Source organism: Lissotriton helveticus, chromosome 9 (genome assembly GCF_964261635.1).
Source record: "Lissotriton helveticus chromosome 9, aLisHel1.1, whole genome shotgun sequence".
Lineage (NCBI taxonomy): Eukaryota > Metazoa > Chordata > Amphibia > Caudata > Salamandridae > Lissotriton > Lissotriton helveticus.
The window spans coordinates 1170900657-1170924584 of record NC_136070.1 but is presented as its reverse complement, the minus strand read 5'-3'; the positions used below and the strand labels follow the sequence as shown (position 1 = coordinate 1170924584).

Genomic DNA, 23928 nt, shown 5'->3' with positions numbered 1-23928 from the left:
TCGTGGTCGTATTGTCCGTCTGTACAAGCAGAGAGTTGGTCTGGAAGGACGGCTGAAAGGCCTTCTGTGCCAATTGAACAGCCCTGAGTTCTAGGAAATTGATGTGGTATGTGGACTCCGTCTGGGACCACGTCCCTTGAATCTGTAAGTCTCCGGAGTGCGCTCCCCAGCCCTGAAGAGAAGCATCCGTTACGATAGTCTGAGTGGGAATGTCCTTGTGGAAGGGAACCCCTCTGAGGAGATTCTCCGCTGAACACCACCACTTCAGAGACTGAAGAGCATGCAGAGACAGTCGTATCTTGTCGTCCCAATATCCTCTCCTCTGGTCCCACTGATCCTCCAAGCACTCCTGCAGCGGTCTCATGTGCAGCCGCGCATGTGGGGTCAGGAAGATACAAGAGGCCATCGATCCCAGTAGAGAAGACACCGTCCTCACTGTTGTAGATGGAGTGGTCATAAGAGCCTGAGCCTTCCGAAGGAGTGATAATCGTCGCTCCTCCGAAGGAGACACGCTTGCTGACATCGTATCGATGGTGGCCCCCAAGTACTGAATGCACTGGACCGGAGTCGGGACAGACTTGGACATGTTGATGTGCAACCCCAGCTTGTTCAAAAGAATGCACGTCTTCTGGAAGTGCGCTTGAGCTTCCGAGAAGGAGGAGGCCTTGATCAACCAATCGTCCAGGTACGGGTAGACAAACACCTTGTTCTTCCTCAGGTGTGCCGCTACCACTGCCAGGCACTTCGAGAAAGTCCTGGGTGCAGACTTCAGCCCGAATGGAAGTACCGTGTACTGATAGTGATTGGTGCCGACTTGAAATCGCAGGAACTTCCTGTGTTTGTGTGCAATGGGCACATGGAAGTACGCATCCTGTAGGTCTATTGCACATAGCCAGTCTCCCTGTTGCAACGGAGGATAAATCTGATGCAACGACAGCATGCAAAACTTTTCTCTGCGAATCCACTTGTTTGCCTGTCGCAAGTCCAGAATGGGTCTGAACTCGTTCTTGTCCTTCTTGCGGACCAGAAAGAACCGGGAGTACAGACCTCTTCCTCTTTGAGACAGAGGTACGTCTTCTATCGCCCTTTTCCTTAACAGGATATCGGCCTCCACCTGGAGCTCGCGCAGTTGATACTGCGAGCTGACCGGAGGAATCGATGGAGGAGGGCTGGTGAACCGAAGACTGTATCCATTGCAAACAATATTCAGCACCCACTTGTCCTGAGTAATTTTTCTCCACTCTGCCAGAAAAAATTGAACGCTTCCCCCCACCGGAGCGGGTAACGGATGAAGGGGAAGTAACCGCTCAGGGTCGAGACCCGGCCGGGCCTTTGTTAGCTGTAGAGGACTGCTGTCCACCTCTACCCTTCTGGCGTTTCTGGAAGGGTCTCCGGAACTGCTGCTGTTGTTGCTGCTGCTGTCCCGAAGACTGTCCTCGCCCTCTGCCCTGCACACCGAACCGTCTCTGGAACGGTCGGTAGGGCTTCTTTTCTTTGGGCTTCTCCAAGCCCACCGCAGTCAGGGTCTCTGCCTCCGCCTTCATGCGGGCCATCTCATCATCGGCATGTTTTCCGAACAGAGTTTCTCCTGAAAACGGCAGATTGGCCACTCGCTGCTGGGCCTCCGGCTTGAGTGACGTGAGCCTGAGCCAAGCATGACGTCGCTGGTTGATCCCATGACAGTAACCATGGGCCCCCAGGAGGGAGATATCCGCAGCCGCGCTGATGACCTGGTTTGAAACCAGCATCCCTTCCTTAAGGATCTTTAGGAAGTCCTCCCTCTTGTCTCGTGGCAGAAGTTCCGTGAACTGTTGCAGGGAATCCCACGGGGCACGGTCGTACTGCCCCAGCAAGGCCGAATCACTGGAGGCTTTCATGGTAGTGGAAGCAGTCCCACAAGCCTTCCTCCCAGCCAAGTCGATCCATCGGCTTTCCTTGTCAGGCGGCGCGGTGGAGGACGGGGAGGTAGAGTGTAACTTCCTGGCCGCCGTCACTATAACGGAATCGGGAACTGGATCCATCCGCAGGAATGCCGGGTCCGAATCCGGGGCCCTGTACTTCTTCAGAAGTCGGGAGGGAGCGGCCTTCACCACCGCTGGCGTAAGGAACAGCTCCCCTGCAGGTTCCACCAAACCTGGCACTAGTGGCAGCAAAGGACGAGACAGATGCTTCTTGTGAAGTGTCTCAAAGATCACGGACGTCGTAGGTGTAGGAGCCGTCACCGTGATGCCCAACTTTGTCGCCCCCCTCAGGAGAACCTCCTGGAACGTGCTGATGTCGTCCACCGGAGACACCCTTGTCCCCGGGGAATCCGACAAGGTCGGCGAATAGGATCGTGTCCTGGAGGAGTCCGTGCGGGACCTGGATCCTCTTCTCCTATGGCGGCGTCTAGATCTAGTGGAGGATCTGCGCCGACTCCTAGATCTTCCTCTCCGTCCGGAGCGCGATCTAGACTTCCTAGGCCTCGGGCGATCCGCTGGTTCCACCGGCGCGGGCGTCTTAGGCTTGGCCGGGGCCTGCGGCTTAGGAGTCCCCTTGGGAGGTGTTGGAAACCTGGGCAATGAAAACGACCTCGGAGGAACCGGAGGAGGCTTCAGTGGCACCTGAGGTAGAGGTACAGTTTGCGGAAGCGGAGGTAAAGGAGGAGGGGTAGGAACCCTCGGAGGGGGACCCCTCGGCAATGGCGGCGGAGGTGAAACCTGCGAAGGCGTATACACCTCGGCATACCCCGAGCCCGGTGATCCACCACCAGCCTGGGACGTCGGAGAGCCTCCCATGGCATCAGGCCTCCTCTCCCGCTTCTTCGACGTCGAAGACCGGTGACCAGACGGCGAGCGTCGGCCCCTCGACGTCGAACGTCTCTTCCTCGGCGTCGACCGTCTTCCATGCCTCGACGTCGACTCCTTACGCCTCGACGTTGATCTCTCGTGCCTTGACGGCGATCTCAACGACCTCTTGTGCCTCGACGGCGACCTCTTGCGCCTCGACGGCGACCTCGACTGCCTCGACGGCGACCTCTTCCGCCTCGACAGCGACCCCTTCCGCCTCGACGGCGGACCACTCCTCGACGACGAGGATCCCCTCGACGACGATGTTCTCCTCCTCTTCGACGACGGGGAAGTCGCTTCGACGGCCAGCGCCGACACTGGGCCCTTCAACGTCGATCAATAGACGTCGAGACCGACGAGGATGACGACAAAATCGTCACCGGAGACTTCGACGGCGGCCTGTGCACATCCCTCGACGTCGAGCGCCGACGGTGCTTCGCCCCAGAGCCCTGGGGGGACGGGGAACAGACCGTGGTAATTCCTCTCGACGTCGTGGTCGCTGCAATCGACCCAGACGGAGAGTGGGCACGGTTGCTGGTCTTCCTGCCCCTGGGGAGCCCCCCAAAGGCCTCAGCATGGGCAGAAGGAGCCCCTCCAGACCCACCTTGTGCCTTCAGCCTTCTTTCCTCGAGTCCCTGAAGCCTGATCTTCTTTCTTTCCTTCAGGGTCCTGCCAGAGAAGCCCTGACAAATCTCACACTCCTCTGGGACATGGGAAGAGGGAAGGCAGAGGATACACACCTCATGGGAGTCCGATTTGGCCTTCTTCCTGGAGCACTCCGGGCATTTGTCAAATAATGCAGGCATATTTGACATCAAAAGGGAGCAAAAACCAAGACGAACAGCACTAAAGTACTTTAGAAGCACTCAAAACGAAATACTAGTGAAAAATCACCAATAAACCCTTGAAAAGGGAGAGCTCAATGCTCCAGGGTCCTGCTTGCAGGAGCCGGAAAAATGAACTGAAAGTAAAAGGGACCTGCAGTGCATTCTGGGATACTGTGAAGTTCTGGAAAGTTCTCTTAAAGGCACAGTATCCTGTTCTGAGCCACATAATGGCAGCATATGGGGCTTGTCTGTCCATTTCTTCCTCTCTATCATTCCAGAGGGATTTTGCTGTTAAAGCAGGGGAAATCTGGACAGGCTTTGCTGTTTGTGGATTTTTTGGTGGAATTTCTAGTTGAAGTACTGGACAGTGTAGCCTGTGGATATAGGCTGCATTATCTGTCTTTAATTCTCTCTTAAGTGTCTGTGCAGTTCTGCATTTTTCGACACTTTAAGAGATTATTTTTGATTGCTCCGGGGTCCACGCACATGGGCGGGACTATTCACCAGATTATGACTATACACAGAGATCCACTACTACAGAAGTTCAATTTTAAAGGGTCTGATTTATTATTATTAGTTATTATTTATATGGCGCACAAATCATCCCCTGAGGGATCTCTTGGCGCCCGAGAGGCAGGCAGCATTATTCAGACGGCCATACACTAGTATAGCCATGTTTTTAGTTTTTTCTTCAAGGCCATAAAGGTGGGACAGATCCGCAGATCTTCTGGTAGGGCGTTCCACTGCTTAGGTGCAACATAAGAGAAAGCACGCCCACCCATCCTGTTTTTTTTGATTCTCGGTATTTGGAGAAGCTTATGGCCGCTAGATCTTAACTGACGGGAAGGGGTGTACCATATTAATTTTTTTCTTAAATATTCTGGTCCTGGCCCGACCACGGCTTTAAAGACCAGACACAGGAGCTTAAAAACTGCTCTTTTCCTCACTGGTAACCAGTGCAGCTCATTCAATAATGGAGCAGATAGGGTGCGTGCTGGTTTATTGAGAGCTAGACGGGCCGCCGTGTTTTGCACGACGATGAGGGAATAAATCTTCCCTCATCCCTACCAGCAAGGCATTTCCATAATCTAGCCTGCTCACCAACATCGCCTGTAGTAGCACCTTTCGGGCAGATAGAGGAATCCAAGGAAAGATCTTTTTTAGCATACGTATCAATCCAAAACATTTACTTGTCGTGACGTGCTCCTCCATGGATAGTTTAGAATCCATTAGAACACCCAGATTTTTTACCCAATTTTGGGAGGGGGAGCTTCTCAGAGTTCTTCCAGCCACCAGTCCTTGGTCCATATCTGCTCGGCTTTGCCGAACAGTAGGATCTCAGTTTTATTTGAGTTCAATTGCAGAAAATTCTTTTTCATCCATACTGCAATCTTGGACATGCAAGCCTTGAATCTGTCTCTGGTTCCCCCCCTATGTCCTTCTCTTTCGGGAGAATAATCTGCATAATATCCGGACTTGCTCCACCGTTACGGGGTCAAAATGCTCCAGTTTTAAGAGCGTAGACTTATCTACGAGCAGAGTATCTGACGTTTGTTCCGGATTTGAGGACAAGGAATAGTAGATTTTATCTATTTTGCTATTAAAATGTAGAGCCAGCTCCTCACAAAAGTCTTGCGACATGGGACCTGCAGGATTACTCGCAGTAGGGGAGGTAAATTTCTTAAGGATTCTAAACAGTTCTTTAGAAGATCCCTTGGCTTCTGCTAATCGAGTGGCTAAATATGAACGTCTAGCCAGATTACAGTTCCTGAGATAGTGCCTGTGTAATACATTGTAAGTCAGTCTATCTTCATTCGTTTTTGCTTTCCTCCATTTACGTTCTTTAACTCTACAGGCCGCTTTCTCAGCTTTCAAACTGTCGGAGTACCAGGGTGCGGGGGAGGATTTTACATATATAGTAGTTGTTTTTAAAGGGGAAATTATGTCAAAGACCCTACTCATCTCTGTCTCTAAGATAGGTATAGCATTGTTTACACATCATTGCACTCCTGAAAGGATGGGGGGTAAAATACAGACCCAAATGTAGTGGGGGGGATTTTCCTCCATTGTCTGCGAGTGACCTTACGTCCCTGGGCCTGGGACTGGCGCCTATAGGCCGGGAAAGAGAAACTTAACCCCATGTGATCCGACCAGCTTACTGCTAAAGGAGGTTCAGTTATAAGAGTAGACATATTGGTAAAAATATTATCCAGAGTGTGGCCTGCAATATGAGTTGGCTCACTAATTTTAGGTGAGAGATCTAGCATATCCATGGATGCCAAGAGATCCCCTGTGTCCCGATCCGTGGTGGTATCAAAATGGAAGTTGAAATCTCCCACAATAAAGAAGTTATCAGCATATAGCACATGGGGGGCAAGAGTTTCCAGTAATGTAGTACAGAAGATCTTTTTGTTTTCCCCCGGCGGGTGGTACACAGCTGCCCCTGTGACCTTCTCGGCATGCGCCAATTCCAAAGAAAAGATCACCAATTCCATGTTAGGAGAGGAGATGGAGCCCAGAACTTTTAAGTCCAGATTGGAGCGGGTGGCTATCGCCAATCCCCCTCCCCTCTTCTCTGCTCTATCAGGCCTTACTACCGCATATTCTGAAGGGAATGCGATTGTCAGGCAGGGTGCAGAGTGTGGCTGCAGCCAGGTTTCGGTAAATAAGCATATGTCGGGCTTATGGACATCCAGGAGGTCCCAAATTTCTGAAGCATGTTTAGGTATGGACCTTGCATTAATGTAGAAGTAGTTGACAGTAGTGTCCATGTCCTGAATAGTAAGGGCTTTACCTAATATGGGCTCCAGATCTGATTGTAAGCGGATCAGAGAGGTTTTAATGGAGCCTGGAATCGTTTGTACTTGAGCTATGCTCCCTTTACAATGAGGACAGCATTTGGACAAGCCTTCCTTGTCTGGCAGGAAGGACCGTGCCTTCGCAGCTGGAGGTATGCATGGAGATCTCTACCTCAAACAGCTCCTCCCACGAGTAAATCATGGGCGGCATGGTTGATGAGGCAGAGAGCCCTGCCACCTGGCAGCGTCCAGGCACGGACGGGCGCAGACGGGCTTACCTTTGGCGCACCTTCGGTGGGTCCGCTGCGCGCTCGTGAATGGGATGTTTAAATACGTTTTAGGCGGCCTGGCGCTAGAGCGCTAACTGCCCAAGATGGCGCCCAAGTTCTGTGTTACTCAGAGGGGGTTACCTCTCTCCACTTAAACGGATATTACAGAGCCGCGGTGGACCGGAGAGACCCTTGCTGCCCTAATGCCCAGCACCTAACACACATTAACCAGTAAGTAATACAGATTTTAGGATTTTAAAATTCACAGCGCAATTCACACAGTTCGTAATTCTAATAAAACAGTCTTCAATTAAAATAAAATATTCAGCAGAGGAACGCGCTAGCGGTATAGGTGCCTGCCGCTTTACAGTTTGACGGATGGGACAAAAATATGGTAGGTATCCCGTTTGCATTAATACAAGTGCATTATATACTATTGCACTTGTAATGCAGCGGAAGGATATCTATCATGTTTGTGACAGAGTAACCCATCCACCAAACTGTAAATCAGGCCCATAGTTAAGTTCTGAAGAATAAATTGGAAAAGTATACACCCAAGGTATGTCAGGTATTCTTTAGGTAATAGTTCTGAATGGCAATATCTACCAGTGCCTTGGTCTTTTATTGATGCATGTCGGAATTGGATTGAATGTCTCTGATCACAGAAATGTATAACTTACATTTTATTTTTTTAAAGCTAAATAGAAAGCAACGCAAAATCACTTGAGAATGATTGGAATTTGATTAGTGATTACCAGAAAACAATTTCAAAACACAATTCAAATGTAGGAAGCTCTGCCAAAACAGAGAGAAAAGGGAGAAAAGCAATTAGAGTACATTGGAAAGTCATACTAATTATATTTAGATGGTCTACAAATGGAACAGCAATACATAATAAATTCTGTAGTATCTCCATGTAACATGGGGGTTAAGACTGAAATACAGATAGGCAGGGCTAAACCAGTCAAAAATAGAAAAATCCAGCTTTAACTATTGATGAACAAGATGAGCTAAAATTTGAAACACACAATATGAAATATTAGTGGGTGGTTACAGCTGAAGAGTGGATTAAAGAGAGTGAACTGAAGAGTGTGGTGACAATGGTGTGGCATTGAACATACACAGCTGAATGGCATTGGCAGTAAAGGGGTGCAGAATCAGGCAATGAGACTGCCATTGAGAAGTGTGGAGTACCTTTGGTATTGCCTTATCTGGTAGAGACGCTATGTAGCCGCAGATTCCTTACCTTAGAATCATCCCAAGGCGATTCCAGAACTTTTTTGTGAACAGTACCCCTATGCACCGGCAGTTGTCGTCGTTCAGCTCTTTGTGGCGTTGTCGTAGTCTGCAGTGCCTATATAGGCGCCAGTCCAATGCACTGACGTACATTTTTTCCCCATCTTTGCACCCCAGGAGCACAGAGCCATGAAGAACACTGACCACTGATGTGTGAAACTCGGGCCCTAAAAGGGGAACAGTCCTGTACCTATAAATCCGTTCACAGAGCAGAGGAGGATGAGTGGGTCGGTAAGGAATCTGCGGCTACATAGATAAGGCGCTACCGAAGGTAAGTAACTTGTTCATCTAATAGAGACTTCTAGCCACAGATTCCTTATCTTTAAATAAATATCCAAGCAATACCCACCCATCCCCCTGGAAGTGGGTCTGCAAACCTGATTTAGACACGAAAGTCCTGCAGAACAGAAGGAAAGTGATCCAGATGGGCCTGACCTTCAAGGCAGTAGTGCTTGTTGAACGTGTGCAAGAAAACCCAAGTTTCAGCCTTACAGATATCCAAGACCATAGCTTGGTGTGCTAATGCAGTGGACGTATCTTTTGCTTTGGTGGAATGAGCATGCAAGATCTTTAGGGGGTTGCTTCTTAGCCAATGCGTAGCAGATCTTAATGCAGAGTACAATCCATGAAAGGTGGTTCGTTTCTACACGATCTTCCCTTTCTTGGCCTAGACATACCCCACGGAGAGTTGATTGTCCACCTGAAATGGTCAAGGTATAACGACAATGCTGTTTTTGGGTCAGGTGGAGTCTCTCCTCTTCCTTAGAGGGATGAGGCGGAGCATAAAAGGTTGATGGACAAGCCTACGTTGAACAGGGCAACTAGAAATGTATGGAGGCTGAGATGACAGTGCATGCAGTACACTGAGCCTCCAGGCAGATATATTTGCCACCAAAAAGGCTGTCTTAATCTTAAGGAGCCTAAGAGGGCAGTTCTAAAGTGGCTCAAAGGGAGCGCACATTAGAAATGTGAGAACCAAATTGAGGTCCCATGGAGGCACAACAAAGCAGCTGGAGGAAACATGTATTAAAGACTTTTAAGGAAACTATTTACAACAAGCGACTTGAAAAGGGAGAGCTGAACTGGCAGCTGCAGAAGATGTTGAATATACAGCCCTGCCTAGCCAGGGTAGGTATAAACTAAAGAATCGAAATTTGCCTAGCTTATGTAACGGTAAGTTTCAATTCTATTAAGGACACGGAGGCGAGGATTATGCTATTCTTCCTTCGCTTTATTAACAACATAAACTCCACAGCAGCTCAGGAAAAATATAAACAAAGAACCATGCTTTCAAATAAAGCAATGAAATACATTTTTTTCTAGTCCAAAACCACAACTCCCAAGAGTCTGTTATGCACATCCAGTCCATAGTCCTTCCACCATGTCTACAACGTCTAGATAGCCAGTCTCCTCTCTCTACTCTTCCTCTTTCTTCGTGCAGATCACGCATTCACCTCACTGATCCTGTTTAGCTCCCTCGTTGCCTGCCAGAAAAAACGGACAGCGTAAGCGAGGAGCCACAGGAATGAGACAGCATGACAGAGGAGCATCATATGTGACAAAAAGAACATAACCGCATAAATGACAACACTTTAGTTACTGCCATACGGCCATAGAGGAAAACACTTTACTTACTGCCATACGGGCGGGTAGGAATCACTGTGCATTCCGGGGTGGGATAATCCTCGCCTCCGTGTCCTTAATAGAATTGAAACTTACCGTTACATAAGCTAGGCAAATTTCGATTCTATGTCAGGACCGGAGGCTTCAGATTATGCTAGTTCAAAGCTTACTCACCACCAACTGGGCTAGGTCCACCACCGGTTTAAAATAAAACCTTTTAAACGTGGAATCCGAGGACCAATCTGCAGCCCGCAGTAAATCCTCCAAGCGAGCACCCGCCGCAAACGCCTTAGAAGCCATGGCCCCTCTGGCAGAATGTGCTCCAAAAAGCTTCGTATTGATGCCTGCCTCATGCATGACCCAACGCACCCACCTTGCAATGGTGGGGGAGGAGACAGCTTTGTGTGGCTTTCGCAAGGCAATCAGCAATTGACGCTCGCCCGGGGGGCGGATGTCCAAGGTCATATCTTCGTAAGCCTTCAAGCATTGCACGACACACAACTTAGGAGTGTCCAGAAACGCTGGATATGAAATAGAGCGCGACGCTGACTTTGTGCGACGCCCCAAAGTAAAAGTAACCCCTTCTGGGGAGAAGATTCGTGCCGATATATCCAACGCGCGCACATCCGACACACGCCTGCAAGAAACTAGGCACAACAGCATGGCCAGCTTAGCTGAGAGCTCCTTCAGAGACAAGTAGACGTTGGCTGGCCATGACAGGAATAAATTCAAAACCAAATTGACGTCCCAAAGGACCGAATATCGGGGTTCCGGAGGTAACGAGAGACGAATACCTCGCAGAAGCCGGCAAACCAAAGGGTGTTCTCCGACAGGAGACCTATCGATCGGGTTGTGACCCGCAGAAATCGCAGAACGAATCGCATTAATCGTCCTATAAGCAAGGCCATTTGAGGCTAGTTCCGCCAAGAAATTCAAAACGGGAACGAGGCCCGCGACCAAGGGATCCAAATCCCTTCGAAGACACCAACGCATCCACTTAAGCCAAGCGGATCTGTAGCGCTTCGTCGTACTATCGGCCCATGCTTTGGAGAGAAGGCCCTCAGCCGATCCCGAAAGGCCCGGGAGCGACCAACGTCTCCTGAGAGCCTCCACGCCATGAGACGGAGAGAGCTCCGCAAGACGAGAGGATGCGGCTCCTGATCCGGATTCTTCAGGAGAAGGGGAAACAGGGGGAGTAGGATTGGAAAATCCCAAGAAAGTTCCAGAAGAACCGGAAACCACACTTGAGATCTCCAGAGCGGTGTAATCAGCACCAACTCCACTCCTTGGCGGCGTACCTGGGCCGCCGTCCGCACCACCATGGAGAACGGGGGAAACGCAAACGGTTTCTCCCGACTCCAATCCTGTAAGAAGGCGTCCGTGGCTTCCGCCAGGGGATCCGGCCTCCAACTGAAAAATCTCGGGAGCTGGTGATCCAGGCGGGACGCGAACAAGTCCACCGAAAAAGGACCCCAAAGGTCCTGGAGCCAATGGAAGACTCCGGAATCCAGTTTCCACTGACTGGCATCCCTGAGGTACCTGGAGTGCCAGTCCGCAACCTGATTGGCCTGACCCGGCAGATACTCCGCCGTCACCGCAATGTGACGCTCCAGGCAGTACTCCCAGAAGTCCTTCGCTAAGTTCGCCAGAGCGCGAGAGCGAGGACCCCCTAGGTGGTTCACATACCGAACCGCCGAAACATTGTCCATTCGGAGTAACACGCAGGCCTTGATGGAATCTTTGGTCCAACAACGAACCGCGAAGGAGCCCGCCAGGAGCTCCAAACAGTTGATATGCAACCGTTGTTCGTCGGAAGACCAGGCGCCGCCGGTGGAGAAATCCCCGCACCGAGCGCCCCAACCCGATCTGCTGGCATCGGATTCTATGACCAGGTCCGGGATTGACCCGAAAATCGCCCGACCATTCCATGCTTCCATGTGAGAAAGCCACCAAGACATCTCCTCCTTCACTTCCTCCGTGAGGGGTATCAACTGATCGTAGCTCATCCCTCTCCGGAGGTGCTGGGCTTTGAGGCGTTGGAGCGCCCTGTAGTGCAGGGGTCCCGGAAAGATCGCTTGGATGGAGGACGACAGAAGTCCCACCACCCTGGCAACGTGACGCAAGGACGTAGTGTCCTTCGTGATCGTCTGTCGCAACAAATGTCGGATTTTTGCAATCTTCCTGGATGGAAGGCTCAGAGCGGCCTCCACCGAATCCACCACGAATCCTAGAAAGGTAATTCTTTGAGTGGGAACCAGCACCGACTTGGAGCCGTTGACCACGAAGCCCAGTCGCTGAAGGAGGTGCACAGCTAGCCGTAACTGCCCGGCCAAACGCACCGGACACTGCCCCATGAAGAGAATGTCGTCCAAGTAGACCAACATCCGTACCCCCTGGCCCCTCAGGAACTCCACCACCGGGTGCAACACTTTCGTGAAGCACCAGGGGGCCGAGGAAAGGCCGAACGGGAGGGCCATGAACTCGTAGACCCTGTCGTCCCACAAGAACTGAAGGAAACGACGATGAGGCGGGTGAATAGGAATCACCAAGTAAGCATCTTTGAGGTCTAGCCTCACCATCCAATCTCGCGGGAGGAGCACGTCTCGGAGAAGGTGGATACCCTCCATTTTGAAGTGCCGATAGACCAACCACCCGTTGAACTCCCTGAGATTGATCACCGGGCGCTTGCCCCCATCTGTCTTGTCCACCAGGAAGACATTGCTGACAAAACCCCTGGGATGTCGCTTTGATTGACGGATGGCGCCCTTGCGGAGCAATTCTGCGACCTCTCCGTCTATCAAACGCGCATCTGACTCCGAGAACACCATCGGCCGCGGAGAAATCTCCTGAATAGGGTGATCGTAAAACTCTATGTGAAAACCACGGACGGTTTGCAAGACCCAAGCGTCGGCAGTGAGCAACTCCCATTCCTCGTAAAAGGACGCCAACCGCCCCCCTATAGGAACTTGGTCCAAACAAAGTACACTCACCGGTGGCATTGTTGGGTCCGGAGTTTTTTCGGTAACCTCTGCCGCCAAAACGCTGTCCTCTGGTGGGGTAGAAATTATTGAAGTTTGCAGAGGTCTGGTAGTGCCCTCTGCCGGAGCCTTGCCCTCTATTGTTGGTCTGCTGGCCACGGCCAGTCGCGCGGCCCCTGCCGCGACCGGCCCCACCGGAGAAACGCTGATGAAAAACTCGTTTAATGGTGGATTGCGCCCTGTCCAGCGAGGTAAAGGTGGACACAAATTTGCCCAACTCCTTGATGAAAGGCTCGCCAAAGAGGCCCCCTTGGGCCACCGCGCCCGCTTCAGAGGAGGCCAAGTCCCCCAATTTCGGGTCCAGCTTAATCAGTAAAGAACGCCTGCGTTCAGTGGAGAGGGCGCAGTTGGCATTTCCCAGGAACACGATTACACGTTGTGCCCAGTTCGATAGCACCTCCGGGGAAATGACCGTGCCATTCGCCTTCGCCTCCTCAGCCATGTCGAGGATTTTCGTGGCAGGCCCGACCGCATCCAACAACTTATCCTGACACGATCTCCAGGACCGGTCAATGCCCTTGCGGGGGTCTTTCATGAATTTGGCCAGGAAGGTGGCCATTTTAGCGTCCAACTCGGGGGTCATGGCCACCTTGCCGTCCAAAGTGGGCCTCGGGCATTCCCCCCGCAAACAACCCCTAGCCTCTTTCTCTAGGGGCTTGCGCAGGCGACCCGCAACGAACTTCGCCACAGTCTCCCCCGGTGCCCAGGCCGCAGACCGCGGGTGGACAATCTCGTCCGGGTCCAACATGCCCGATTCATCCCGAGGGAGCACTGTTGAGCTCGAGGGGCGCCAAGAGCGCACCGACTCCCCGTCATCGTCCGTGTCCGGGGAATCGTACACCGGGGACGAGGGGGCAGTACTCACATTTACCACGGGCTCAGGGTCTGACAGAGGCGCAGGGGGGGGAACAGTCCCCTTAGCCAAAAAGGCGTCCCGGAGACGCTCAAAGGCGCCCTTATCAACCCCCTGCATCCCAGAGGGAGAACCCTCCCCACGGGGTTTCTTAGAAGGTGGCGGGCGTTCGCCCGACGTCCCTGGGGGGTCAGAAGGAGCCCCCAGATGTGCAGACGCTAACTTAGCACATTCCTCCACAATACGTGCTGAGAGGCGGTCCTCCATGGGCCCCACCACCTCAGTGACGCAGCGGTATATGGAGCTATCCACCGCCTGATAAAAGTCATCATCTTGGAGGCAAGAGTAGGGTTCCTCCTCATACTGCTCTTCGTGGGACATATCCCCAAACAAACTACCACACAGGCGCAAAACCTCAAACTGTAGCAACTAGGCACCAAAAGCACCCTAAAGGGTGTACCGTGTCTTTAACAATATGGGCAGACAGGATGACTGCAATGACTATTGGGGCCAACCAACTTGGCAGAATGGTGTGCACCTACACCCCAGCGCGCGGACCCTCCACACCGGGACCGGGTCTAGCTGCCCCTCAAGCGCGCCAAGCCACACTTCAATGGTGCATACGAGCGCCAACCGGCGTTTCCGCGGTCTAAGCCGCAATACCGACCCCAGCGGCCGTCAAAATTGCAGGGAATACAGACCCGGTTAACCGGGCGTCAGAGGGGCAGACGAGGGCAGGCTCCGGCGCAGGCAGGCTCCCCAGCGCGACTCCCGAGATCGTAGAGACGCGCTGAGGAGTCGGCGAGACGCACGGGCGCCCTCTGGCGGGCTTTGTGATCACCGCGCCAACGGGGAAAATAAAAGCCGCGTAGGAACGAATAAAGCGTTCCCGCGGCTGGGGCTCTGAAAGGAAAAACAGCGTTACAAACGCGACAAGCCCCAACAATACTGTTTCAACAGCACATGCAAGAAAACACAAAACCTTTAAAACGGCAGTGTAACCATTAAGGAACAACAAAAGCACTTATCTGGCTGCGGGAGCAGCGAAGAAAGAGGAAGAGCAGAGAGAGGAGACTGGCTATCTAGACGTTGTAGACATGGTGGAAGGACTATGGACTGGATGTGCATAACAGACTCTTGGGAGTTGTGGTTTTGGACTAGAAAAAAATGTATTTCATTGCTTTATTTGAAAGCATGGTTCTTTGTTTATATTTTTCCTGAGCTGCTGTGGAGTTTATGTTGTTAATAAAGCGAAGGAAGAATAGCATAATCTGAAGCCTCCGGTCCTGACATAGAATTTGAGAAAGCAGTGCAGATAAATGGTCAACCTGTTTGTCTGTACATCATTGCAAACAAATATAAACTGTTCCAATATTGAATGTATCAAAAATGAAGGTATAACATAATATAAGGTGAATTAAAAAATCTCATGATACCAATAAAAAAGACTGATGACTACAGTGAATAGTAACATGAGAGATTAAGGTGCACAGTGCGTGATTAGATGGGATAACATACCCACCATAACTCACATTTTTCACAAAGGAGTGACTATCCTTATTAATCACAGCACCAATTGAGTAACATTGATGGCCTAGAATACATCGGAGTGCTCCTCACAAATCCAATAACTAGAGTAATCTCCCACAGTCACACCAGTGGGGAGGCACCCAGAACTAAATATGCAGTTCGAAGCAATCACGGCGATTACAGACAACAGAGCCAACACTTTGGCTTACACAACTGAACAAGCGGATGAAATTTACTCTATGATCAAGGAAATAAGAAACATGGATGCCCATGGGGGCTCAATAAGTCAACAACTTAAACAATTAGAATACCTAACACGACGTCAATTAAACCAAAGGATGCATGCGTCAACACTAATACAGTACCACAGAGCCAAACGGATTCCGAGGGGTTTACGGTTGTCTATCAAACCTATGTTGTTCCGTTTCAACCTCAACGCTAAATTTATGGACAAATGGTACAGCATATTAAATAAGTGCTCATTAGATCTGATCTTGCTTATCGTGGAAGAATTAGCCAAAACTATACATGAATTGGAGGAAGAAATTTTAAATTTAAAGACTGAACTTGAAAGAAGGATGGAAGCGGATACTTGGAAAATCAATCTGGAGGGCATCAACCTAAAATTAGATAAATATGAAAAGGAGTTGCAAGAAGGAAAATTACGAAAGTACAAACGAGACACAATTGATTACAAACTAAACGGAGTGTACACATGGGCTGATATCTATGCCCGGCGTCAATTTGTTCCCAAGAAAACAACACCGACTGCCCACTCATCTGAAGAGAGTTTGGTGACAGACAAAGACACATCAATCCGACGCGGACCAGTGCGAGTAACCCAAGAGGGAACCATGATATCTATGGAAAGTAGAGAGCAAGCAACAACGTGTGGGAACGTGGCTTTTTTGTCCCAGGATCAGAACCAAGGTCTTCCACCGAGTTTACAACTAGAACCATCAACAGCAAGCGCAAAACCAGGCAAGGAAGTGGCAGGAAAAGCCTTACGGAGTGGTCGAACAGTGGTCTAGTAATTAACATTTCATCTACGACACTTACCAAACAACAAATAAGATTATTGAATAAAGGTCTGTCATTTGTACCCACCAACAGTACAAACGAAATGGAAACAGAGGGAGCATTTTTCAGGTTTATGCGAACACTGAGGTTAAGACATTATTTTACCAATGTGGTAGAACCAACTGAAAAGAATGAGGAAAGCTCACTGCAAAAATGTAAACCAAAAAGCGTTTACCAAGCTCCGGTGTCGCATAAAATGTTAGACACATTTGAAATCATGGTTAAGAAAGACCTTCAAACATTGGATTACAAAAAAATGAAGAATAACAACATGACCAAAACGGACCTGAACATTTTAAACAATTTGGCTAATAATAAAAACTTGACAATACAACCAGCAGATAAGGGTGGCGCCCTCGTAGTGATGGATTCATATCACTACGAACAAAAAGTCAATGAACATGTGACAGACACGGATACATACTTATTGTTATCATCAGATCCTACTTTTAAGCTTCAGAAAATGCTAGAAGGCATATTGCAATCTGCCAGAGAAAATGAATGGATTGATGATCAGACACAAGCATACTTGACCACTAAACATCCAAGATGTCCCAGATTATATATGATCCCAAAGGTCCACAAACACCTGACCAACCCTCCATTCAGACCTATCGTCTCGGGTTGTGGGTCAATTTTTGACCCCCTCGGACGATACTTGGATCATTTTTTACAAAAATTTGTGCAACAGTGGGGTTCCTATATCAGGGACACGACAGATTTTTTAAACAAACTCTTATGGATTCAAAAAGGATTTCAAAGTCATTGGATTTTGTGCACCATAGATGTGGTAGCTCTATATACTTCCATACCACATGAGGCAGGTCTTGAATCAGCAGAATGGGCACTGTTAAAAATGGGAGATTTACCAACGAACAAAGTGTTTTTGTTACAACTGTTGAAATGTTGTCTCCATAATAGTTATTTCTCATGGCAAGAAAAATATTACGCTCAATTGACTGGAACTTCAATGGGCTTTGCAGGGAGCCCTGCTTATGCAAATACATTTATGGCTCAGTTTGAGGCACAGAATTTGATGAACTCAGAACAATGGCAACACGTGAAAATATATTGTCGATTCATAGATGATATTTTTTTGATTTGGGACGATACAACTGAATCTCTCGAGACACTTGTCAGGTCAATGAATCAAATAAACCCAAGAATACAATTCACTTATAAAATAGACAGACATCAAATGGATTTCTTGGACGTGAGGATTATCAAAACTGAAAGTGGATTCACCACAGAATTATACACGAAACCAACAGACCGAAATAATGCCCTGAGTTACACCAGTTTTCACCCCAAAAGTTTGGTTAAAAATCTTCCAGTTTCTCAATTTATACGGACAAAACGGATCTGTTCTGATCCATACACCTGTCAAAGCACGATTCAGAGACAGGCACAAAAATATGGAGAAAGAGGATATCCACAAACCGAACTAGAAGCTCATATAGCGAAAGTAATGAAAATGGATAGATTGGAACTTCTTAAACCCACAAGCACAACATCAAAAGAAAGAATGGTCTTTGTAACCAAATATACGACTCAATGAAAAGCAATAAAGAGAATCATAAATTCTAGGTGGGAATTACTATCATCAGAACCTGACTTTCAAGGATTATTTAAGGAACTTCCTCTACATGCTTACACAAGAGGACAAAATTTTAGGGAGAGACTGAAACGGACACAATTGGCAGTACCAGCAACGACATACAAAGGGACAACTAGATGTCACAATTGTAGTAATTGTAATAATGTCATCTTGGGAAACACAAGTACCCACCCAATTACTGGAAAACAAATAAACTTGAGACATACCAGTGACTGCAACACACAGAATGTTATATATGTAATCAAATGCCCCTGCGGCAAAGTGTATGTTGGCAAAACAGAGCGCAAGGTGAAAACGAGAATAACGGAACATAAGAGCAGGATCCGAAATATGAAATTAACATCCCCATTAGCTTATCATTGGAGAGAAGCAAATCACACGATTTCCCAGTTACGTTTCTTTATAATTGAACAAGTACCCATCAAATCAGGGATTGACAATCACCAAAAACTGTTGCAACGAGAACTATATTGGATCAAGTACTTGAATGCGATGCACCCCAACGGGCTTAATGATAGATACGATTTATCATGTTATTTGTGAATATCCAAAATATAGAATCATAACAAAACTAAGCTTATATCAACAACAGCACTTAGCAGTGATCACTAAGCCTAATCCAGGGAATACCTTAGATGCCGGTATTAGGTAGGGATATGAGCAAATAGACAATAGGACAGATCTAATGATTGTAAAGTTAACGATACTACATGGTGTCATAGACATGTACTTTTGGAAAACATTAATGTGATTATTTGATAACAGTACATAATACTAAGTATAATGTGATATTTGAATAATTACATCCCATGGTGTTTTTTTGATAGTAATTAGGCATGTTTTTAAAAAAAAACCGACATTGCTCATATAATGGAACTGTGAAACATTTCAACACAGTACATCACACTATATATGACATCTGATATTTTGGTAGCAACTAAACATGACACGGGAGGTATCTATGATTAGCGAGAGGCAACAAAAAAAACCTACACTATCCCATATAGATATTAATAAAATAATTAAGTTGCACGTTTCAGAAATACTGTAGGGGTTAATTGAGGCATAGCGTTAAAAAGGATTCGGTAGTGTCAATATGATTGCGGATACTAGCATGGGTGAAGATATAGTGATACTGAATTTTTTCATAAAAATCACCACACTAAGATGGCGCCCGTAAATAGTCTCTAGAGGACGTATCTATGGTTTGGTCCTATGTTTATTTCGTAATACCCGGATGGGTTCAATAACAAGAGCATTGACGGCGGCGTGCTTGAGAGACCGGCAGCGTTCAAGCTTGCGGAACGGTTCGTCCAGTAAAGAGCAAATGTTTGAAATACAGGTACGGATATTGGTAATTTCAAGTCAGTGGGCAGTAAGACGTATAACGCATGGCGGAGTCATTGACATAAATCTCTTTGGTATTTTTTCAGATAAGACTGAAGAAAAGAGAATTAGGTATGTACAGAGTGAAATAACATTGCTTAGGTTTATAGCAACGCAGCGAGCACTCACTAAGTGTGTAATATTTGCTTTTGCAGTGGTATAAGAAATCACAATAAGGTACGTTGACGACTGGATATTTGGCAGTGAGTAATTATATTGAGCAGTTATCTTTTGTTTACGGTAGAAAGCTTACAAATGAACCACATTGTTTTCTTTATTGACAGAAAAAATAGCGGTCATTGTGACATTGACGTGTTCACATCTCTTTTTGGAAGGTAGTTTCACACAGGTATGAATTACATGATAATACATTAATGCAAACTCCCATGGGCAAACACACATGATCACTTATATTTCGAAATTTTTTATTTTTTACAGATTGACCCCTGATGAAGGCACCACCAAGGTGCCGAAATGCATTGGGTTTATTGAAAATGTTTTTATGTTCATACAATAATGTATTGTTGGAATGTACACCAGTATAATAATGATTGCATCAGATATGTAATGGTTGCAAACAAATATAAACTGTTCCAGTATTGAATGTATCAAAAATGAAGGTATAAAATAATATAAGGTGAATTAAAAAATCTCATGATACCAATAAAAAAGACTGATGACTACAGTGAATAGTAACATGAGAGTCAGCAGTAGGTTTAGACAATTCGACTCAAGCCTCCTCCAAGACCATAGGCAGCCCCTGTGAAAATGAGAATTCAGAGCAAGTGGGACTATCATCCCAAAAAGCATGCAGTGTTTACCGACCCCAGTGCTAGGCTGGCGGAAGAGACCATCTTCTTCCCCAAGGTATCCAAGTCTTTTGGATTCCCTGTCAGGTGGAGTGGTAGGGAATGCACCATGATTTAATGTGGAAGTTTGGACCACCAAGCTCACTAGGGTGGAGTGTGCTGTAAGGAAACTGGGAAACCCTGGAACTGTGCAATGGCGGCTGGCAAGTTACCTATTCACAGGAGATTCTGGGCTCGGAACAGGCCCCGAGCAGGATGTCATTGATGACTTTGTTTAACGAAACAATCGGTTTGGATGTGGTGACTGCCGCCTGAAGCACATCAGTGAAGACATTTGTCTTGATAGCCACAGTGGCTAGCTGAAGGTCTAGGATCTTAGCTGCCGCCCTCACCACCATAGTAAATGCGGCTCTTTCCTCTGTAGCCAGAGTAGGAGGAGAAACTAAGCCAGTATCTGGGGAGGTGTCCAGTCTACTGGTGTCTGCCAGAGCCTTACATCAGGTGTCCTCGGTGACATCTTGCGACTCGTATTCATCAAGGTCCAGTGGCCCCTCCCAATCATCTCCAAGTCCTAGCACAAATGAATAGAGAACAGGTTCCAGCCTGGGCAATCTGCTCCTAGCTGGCGCTCGAGTTGGCGCCAGGCAATTGCTCGTCCGGCTCCATATGGGAGTAGGGAGGAGTATGGGGACTGCGCTGCCAGCGGTTGTCTGCAGTAGAGCCGTACAGCCATCGCCAGGGAAGGTCGAGGTGGCCTGACAGGCTCCGTTCTGAATCTATCCATAGATCTAAAGGGCCTGAATGGCGCATAGGGTGAACCTGTTAGCGGAAGACCAGTAGAGGACCCTCCCAAGCCTGCGGGCCCCAAAAGCGCTCCAGCGGGGACGGACCACCCAAATATGAGGTGTATGGCCATTAAAAGTTGGACAGGGGGGTCACTCTGACTCCTGGAAACTTGGGGAAGGGCGGAGGTTACCCAGACACAGGCTCAACAGCAGAGCCAGGCCTCGAATGCTGAATGCTCCCTCATTTCGTCAGATGGCTTTGATGGAAGGGGCAAAGACCTCTTCGACTTCCTGCTCTTCTTCCATTTGTGGGATTTGCCCAAACGTCCAGACGACTTTGACTGCGACAATGAGAGCTTGGAGTGGCTGCGCAACTGATCACGGGGCCTTCCTCTCGACCAGGATCGAGATCGTCGTGGCATCGCATTTCGAACAGCAAGGAGCTTAAGCGACCACTCTCTCAAGGTCTTGAGGAGCATGACACGACAACTGACGCAGGTATTGGTGTCATAGTTGCGCTCATGGCACCAAAGACAGATGAGGTGTGGGTCAGCCACGGACATTTGCCAGTGAAAGGAGCTACACTGCTTGAAACCATCCTTCTTCTGTCTTCTGGACATCCCTTCCACACCAAGAGAAAAAGTCTCAAAAAGTTGTTGACAAAAAGTCGAAAAAAGATGGAGTAAAAAAACAGACTGGAGGTAGCTCTTCTCCAGATCTGCGCTGATTGTCAGTGTGCTGGGGTGGTGCCTATATAAGATCAATGCACGTTACTTTCGACGTGGACGACGCCATGCAGATTCGAATGCCGCCACCTACTGGCGCGCAGGGCTACTGCTTACACAAACATGACCTGATCCAGTCTGACTCATGGGGAGTAGGAGTACTCGAAGGTAAGGAATCTGCACTTTTAAGTGTCTAGCCGATATTTCCTTTAATCCTTCTAAGGCACCAACCTTTACAATAACCTTTCAAACAAACGGTCTAAAATCTGCAAATATCCATAGCCCAACTTGAAATTTTTTGATATACCTGGGTTTGCTTGACTTTAGATTAACAATGCCTCGCAAACTACATTTTTAAAATGTGTTTATTTTTAAGGAGCACATAATGCTCTCTTCAAGTGACACCTACCTTCCAGCTGCAGCCACATATAGGAACCTTTCACTCTGCTGACTGTCGCAATGCAAACCTCCTCTGGGTTAGATGGATTCACAGCTTCTAGTTTCATATTTTCTTTAAATCCATGATCAGATATAGGCTGATAGAAAAAGACAGGGCATGTTCAATGTAATTTTCAATCGTTTTAAAATCAATGCAATAGTGTACATCCATTTTACTGTATGTCCAATTATTTGAAATACTGACAGTGAAAAGTCTTCCTATTAGGGCCAGATGTACGACCCTTTTTTGCAGCTGCAAACGAGAGATTCTCCTGTTTGCGACATGGCATGTACAAATGCTATTTTGCGAGTCACTGACTCGCAAAATAGCATTTGTGACTCCCGCTATTAGGAACGGGCATCCCTTCCTAATAGCAAGTCACCATGCCATGTACAATTGTTTTGCAACCACATTTGCGGCCGCAAAACACTTGCAGTTCACCACCTACTTCAAGTAGGTGGTAAACCACTCGCAAACGGGAAGGGGTCCCCAGGGCACCTCTTCCACTTTGTGAGTATATGAGAAAATATTTTTAAGAGCAGACCGTGTTCCAAGGGGCCACTGTCTTCCCTTAAAAATATGAAACTGAAAAGTTGAATTTATCTTTTTTACATGCACCAGGTATTCTTAAGGGAAATGGGCTGCATTTAACCCCTCCCATGCTCATGACGAGCTGAGCTCGTCATGAGCCACGGAGCTCCGGTGCTCATGACGAGCTCAGCTCGTCATGGCCTGTGGAACGCTCAGGTGCGGGGAGAATTCCCCTCCTGTGCTGAACGTTCCACGGGAGCCAATGCACCTGTGACGAGCTCAGCTCGTCATGAGCACAGGAGCGCCGTACCTCATGACGAGCTGAGCTCGTCATGAGCATGCGGGCGCTGTGCGCGCCCCCTGCCCCCCAGCACAGCAGGTAAATAATCCCCGCAACGAAGGGGTTAAAAACAAAAAAGACTGCTTTCTTTAAAAACAGTCCCAGACATGGTGGTCTGCTGACCCCAGCAGGCCACCATCCCTGAAGTGCTAGCCATTCCTAATGGAGTCGCAAATTGCGCCTGCCTCATTAATAATCATGAGGCATGCAATTTGCAAAACCCATTAGGAATCGCAATCAGTGTGAAAGCTTGTTTGTGGCCTGAAGACAATACTTTCAAAAACATCTTCTTTTATTGCCTTTGATTAAATGCATTTCACCTCATGAAGATCAATATGGTTTTGACGTCTCTGGGTTCTATCATTGGGAGACTCTGCAGCACCAGTAGATAGTTTTTATGACTGTAGTACTATGATGTTGTATTACTACGGACAACTCCACAGAGGCTATGGCTGCCGAAATAGCAGCAGTAGGCTCTACGTAATTTGCTACAATAGAGTGGTTTGCCCACATATATACACACTGACTATAAACAAGAAAGTGATTATCACAGCCCACAAGCCTCTTGGAATCCATGCCAAATCTCCATTTTCATATGCACAATACAAACCAGTGAATTCTGGGGTACCCATGCACCTTGAACAACTTAATGAAGGTTGGACATGTCGCTTTGGATGCTTCCTTCAGTTAAAGTCCAACATGCATCTTAAATGTACTATGTAGCACTTGTGTTTAAGAGCTATGATCTGTTCATGGCCTTGAAAACAGATGATGATTGTTTCCAAAAAGAAAAGAACTGCCAGCCACCATCTTGCAATAACTTCGGACCGGAACTGAAGATGGATAATTGTAATATATGTTCCACTTGTGTAAAATGATAAAAATAAGATATCAATAAACATATATAAAGTATATTGATATTCATTATTTAGATAGAGAATCCTTGGAAATCACACCTTTGGAAATCAAATCTTTACACAGAGCTGAGACAATGCCTCAATTAAACAACCTTTTATTTGGTATAATAAAACATCAGAAGCTTCACAATTTTCCTAGACCACTCCTCTCTGGAAACTTCCCTTCCTGCTTCAAAATCACTGCCACCATAGTACTAAAACTTTCACCAAAAACCTCTCCTACAATCATTTCTGCT

At 47.8% G+C, this 23928-nt stretch overlaps 1 protein-coding gene across 1 annotated transcript in view; it reads right to left on the bottom strand.

The window, feature by feature from the left end:
• Positions 1-23928, bottom strand: part of SFMBT1 (Scm like with four mbt domains 1) — a 478713-nt gene that overhangs the window by 111481 nt on the left and 343304 nt on the right. Inside the window, exon 12 of the mRNA XM_078661640.1 lies at positions 21875-22001. Coding sequence (XP_078517766.1) covers positions 21875-22001 — 127 coding nt within the window. The remainder of the gene's footprint in view (positions 1-21874; positions 22002-23928) is intronic.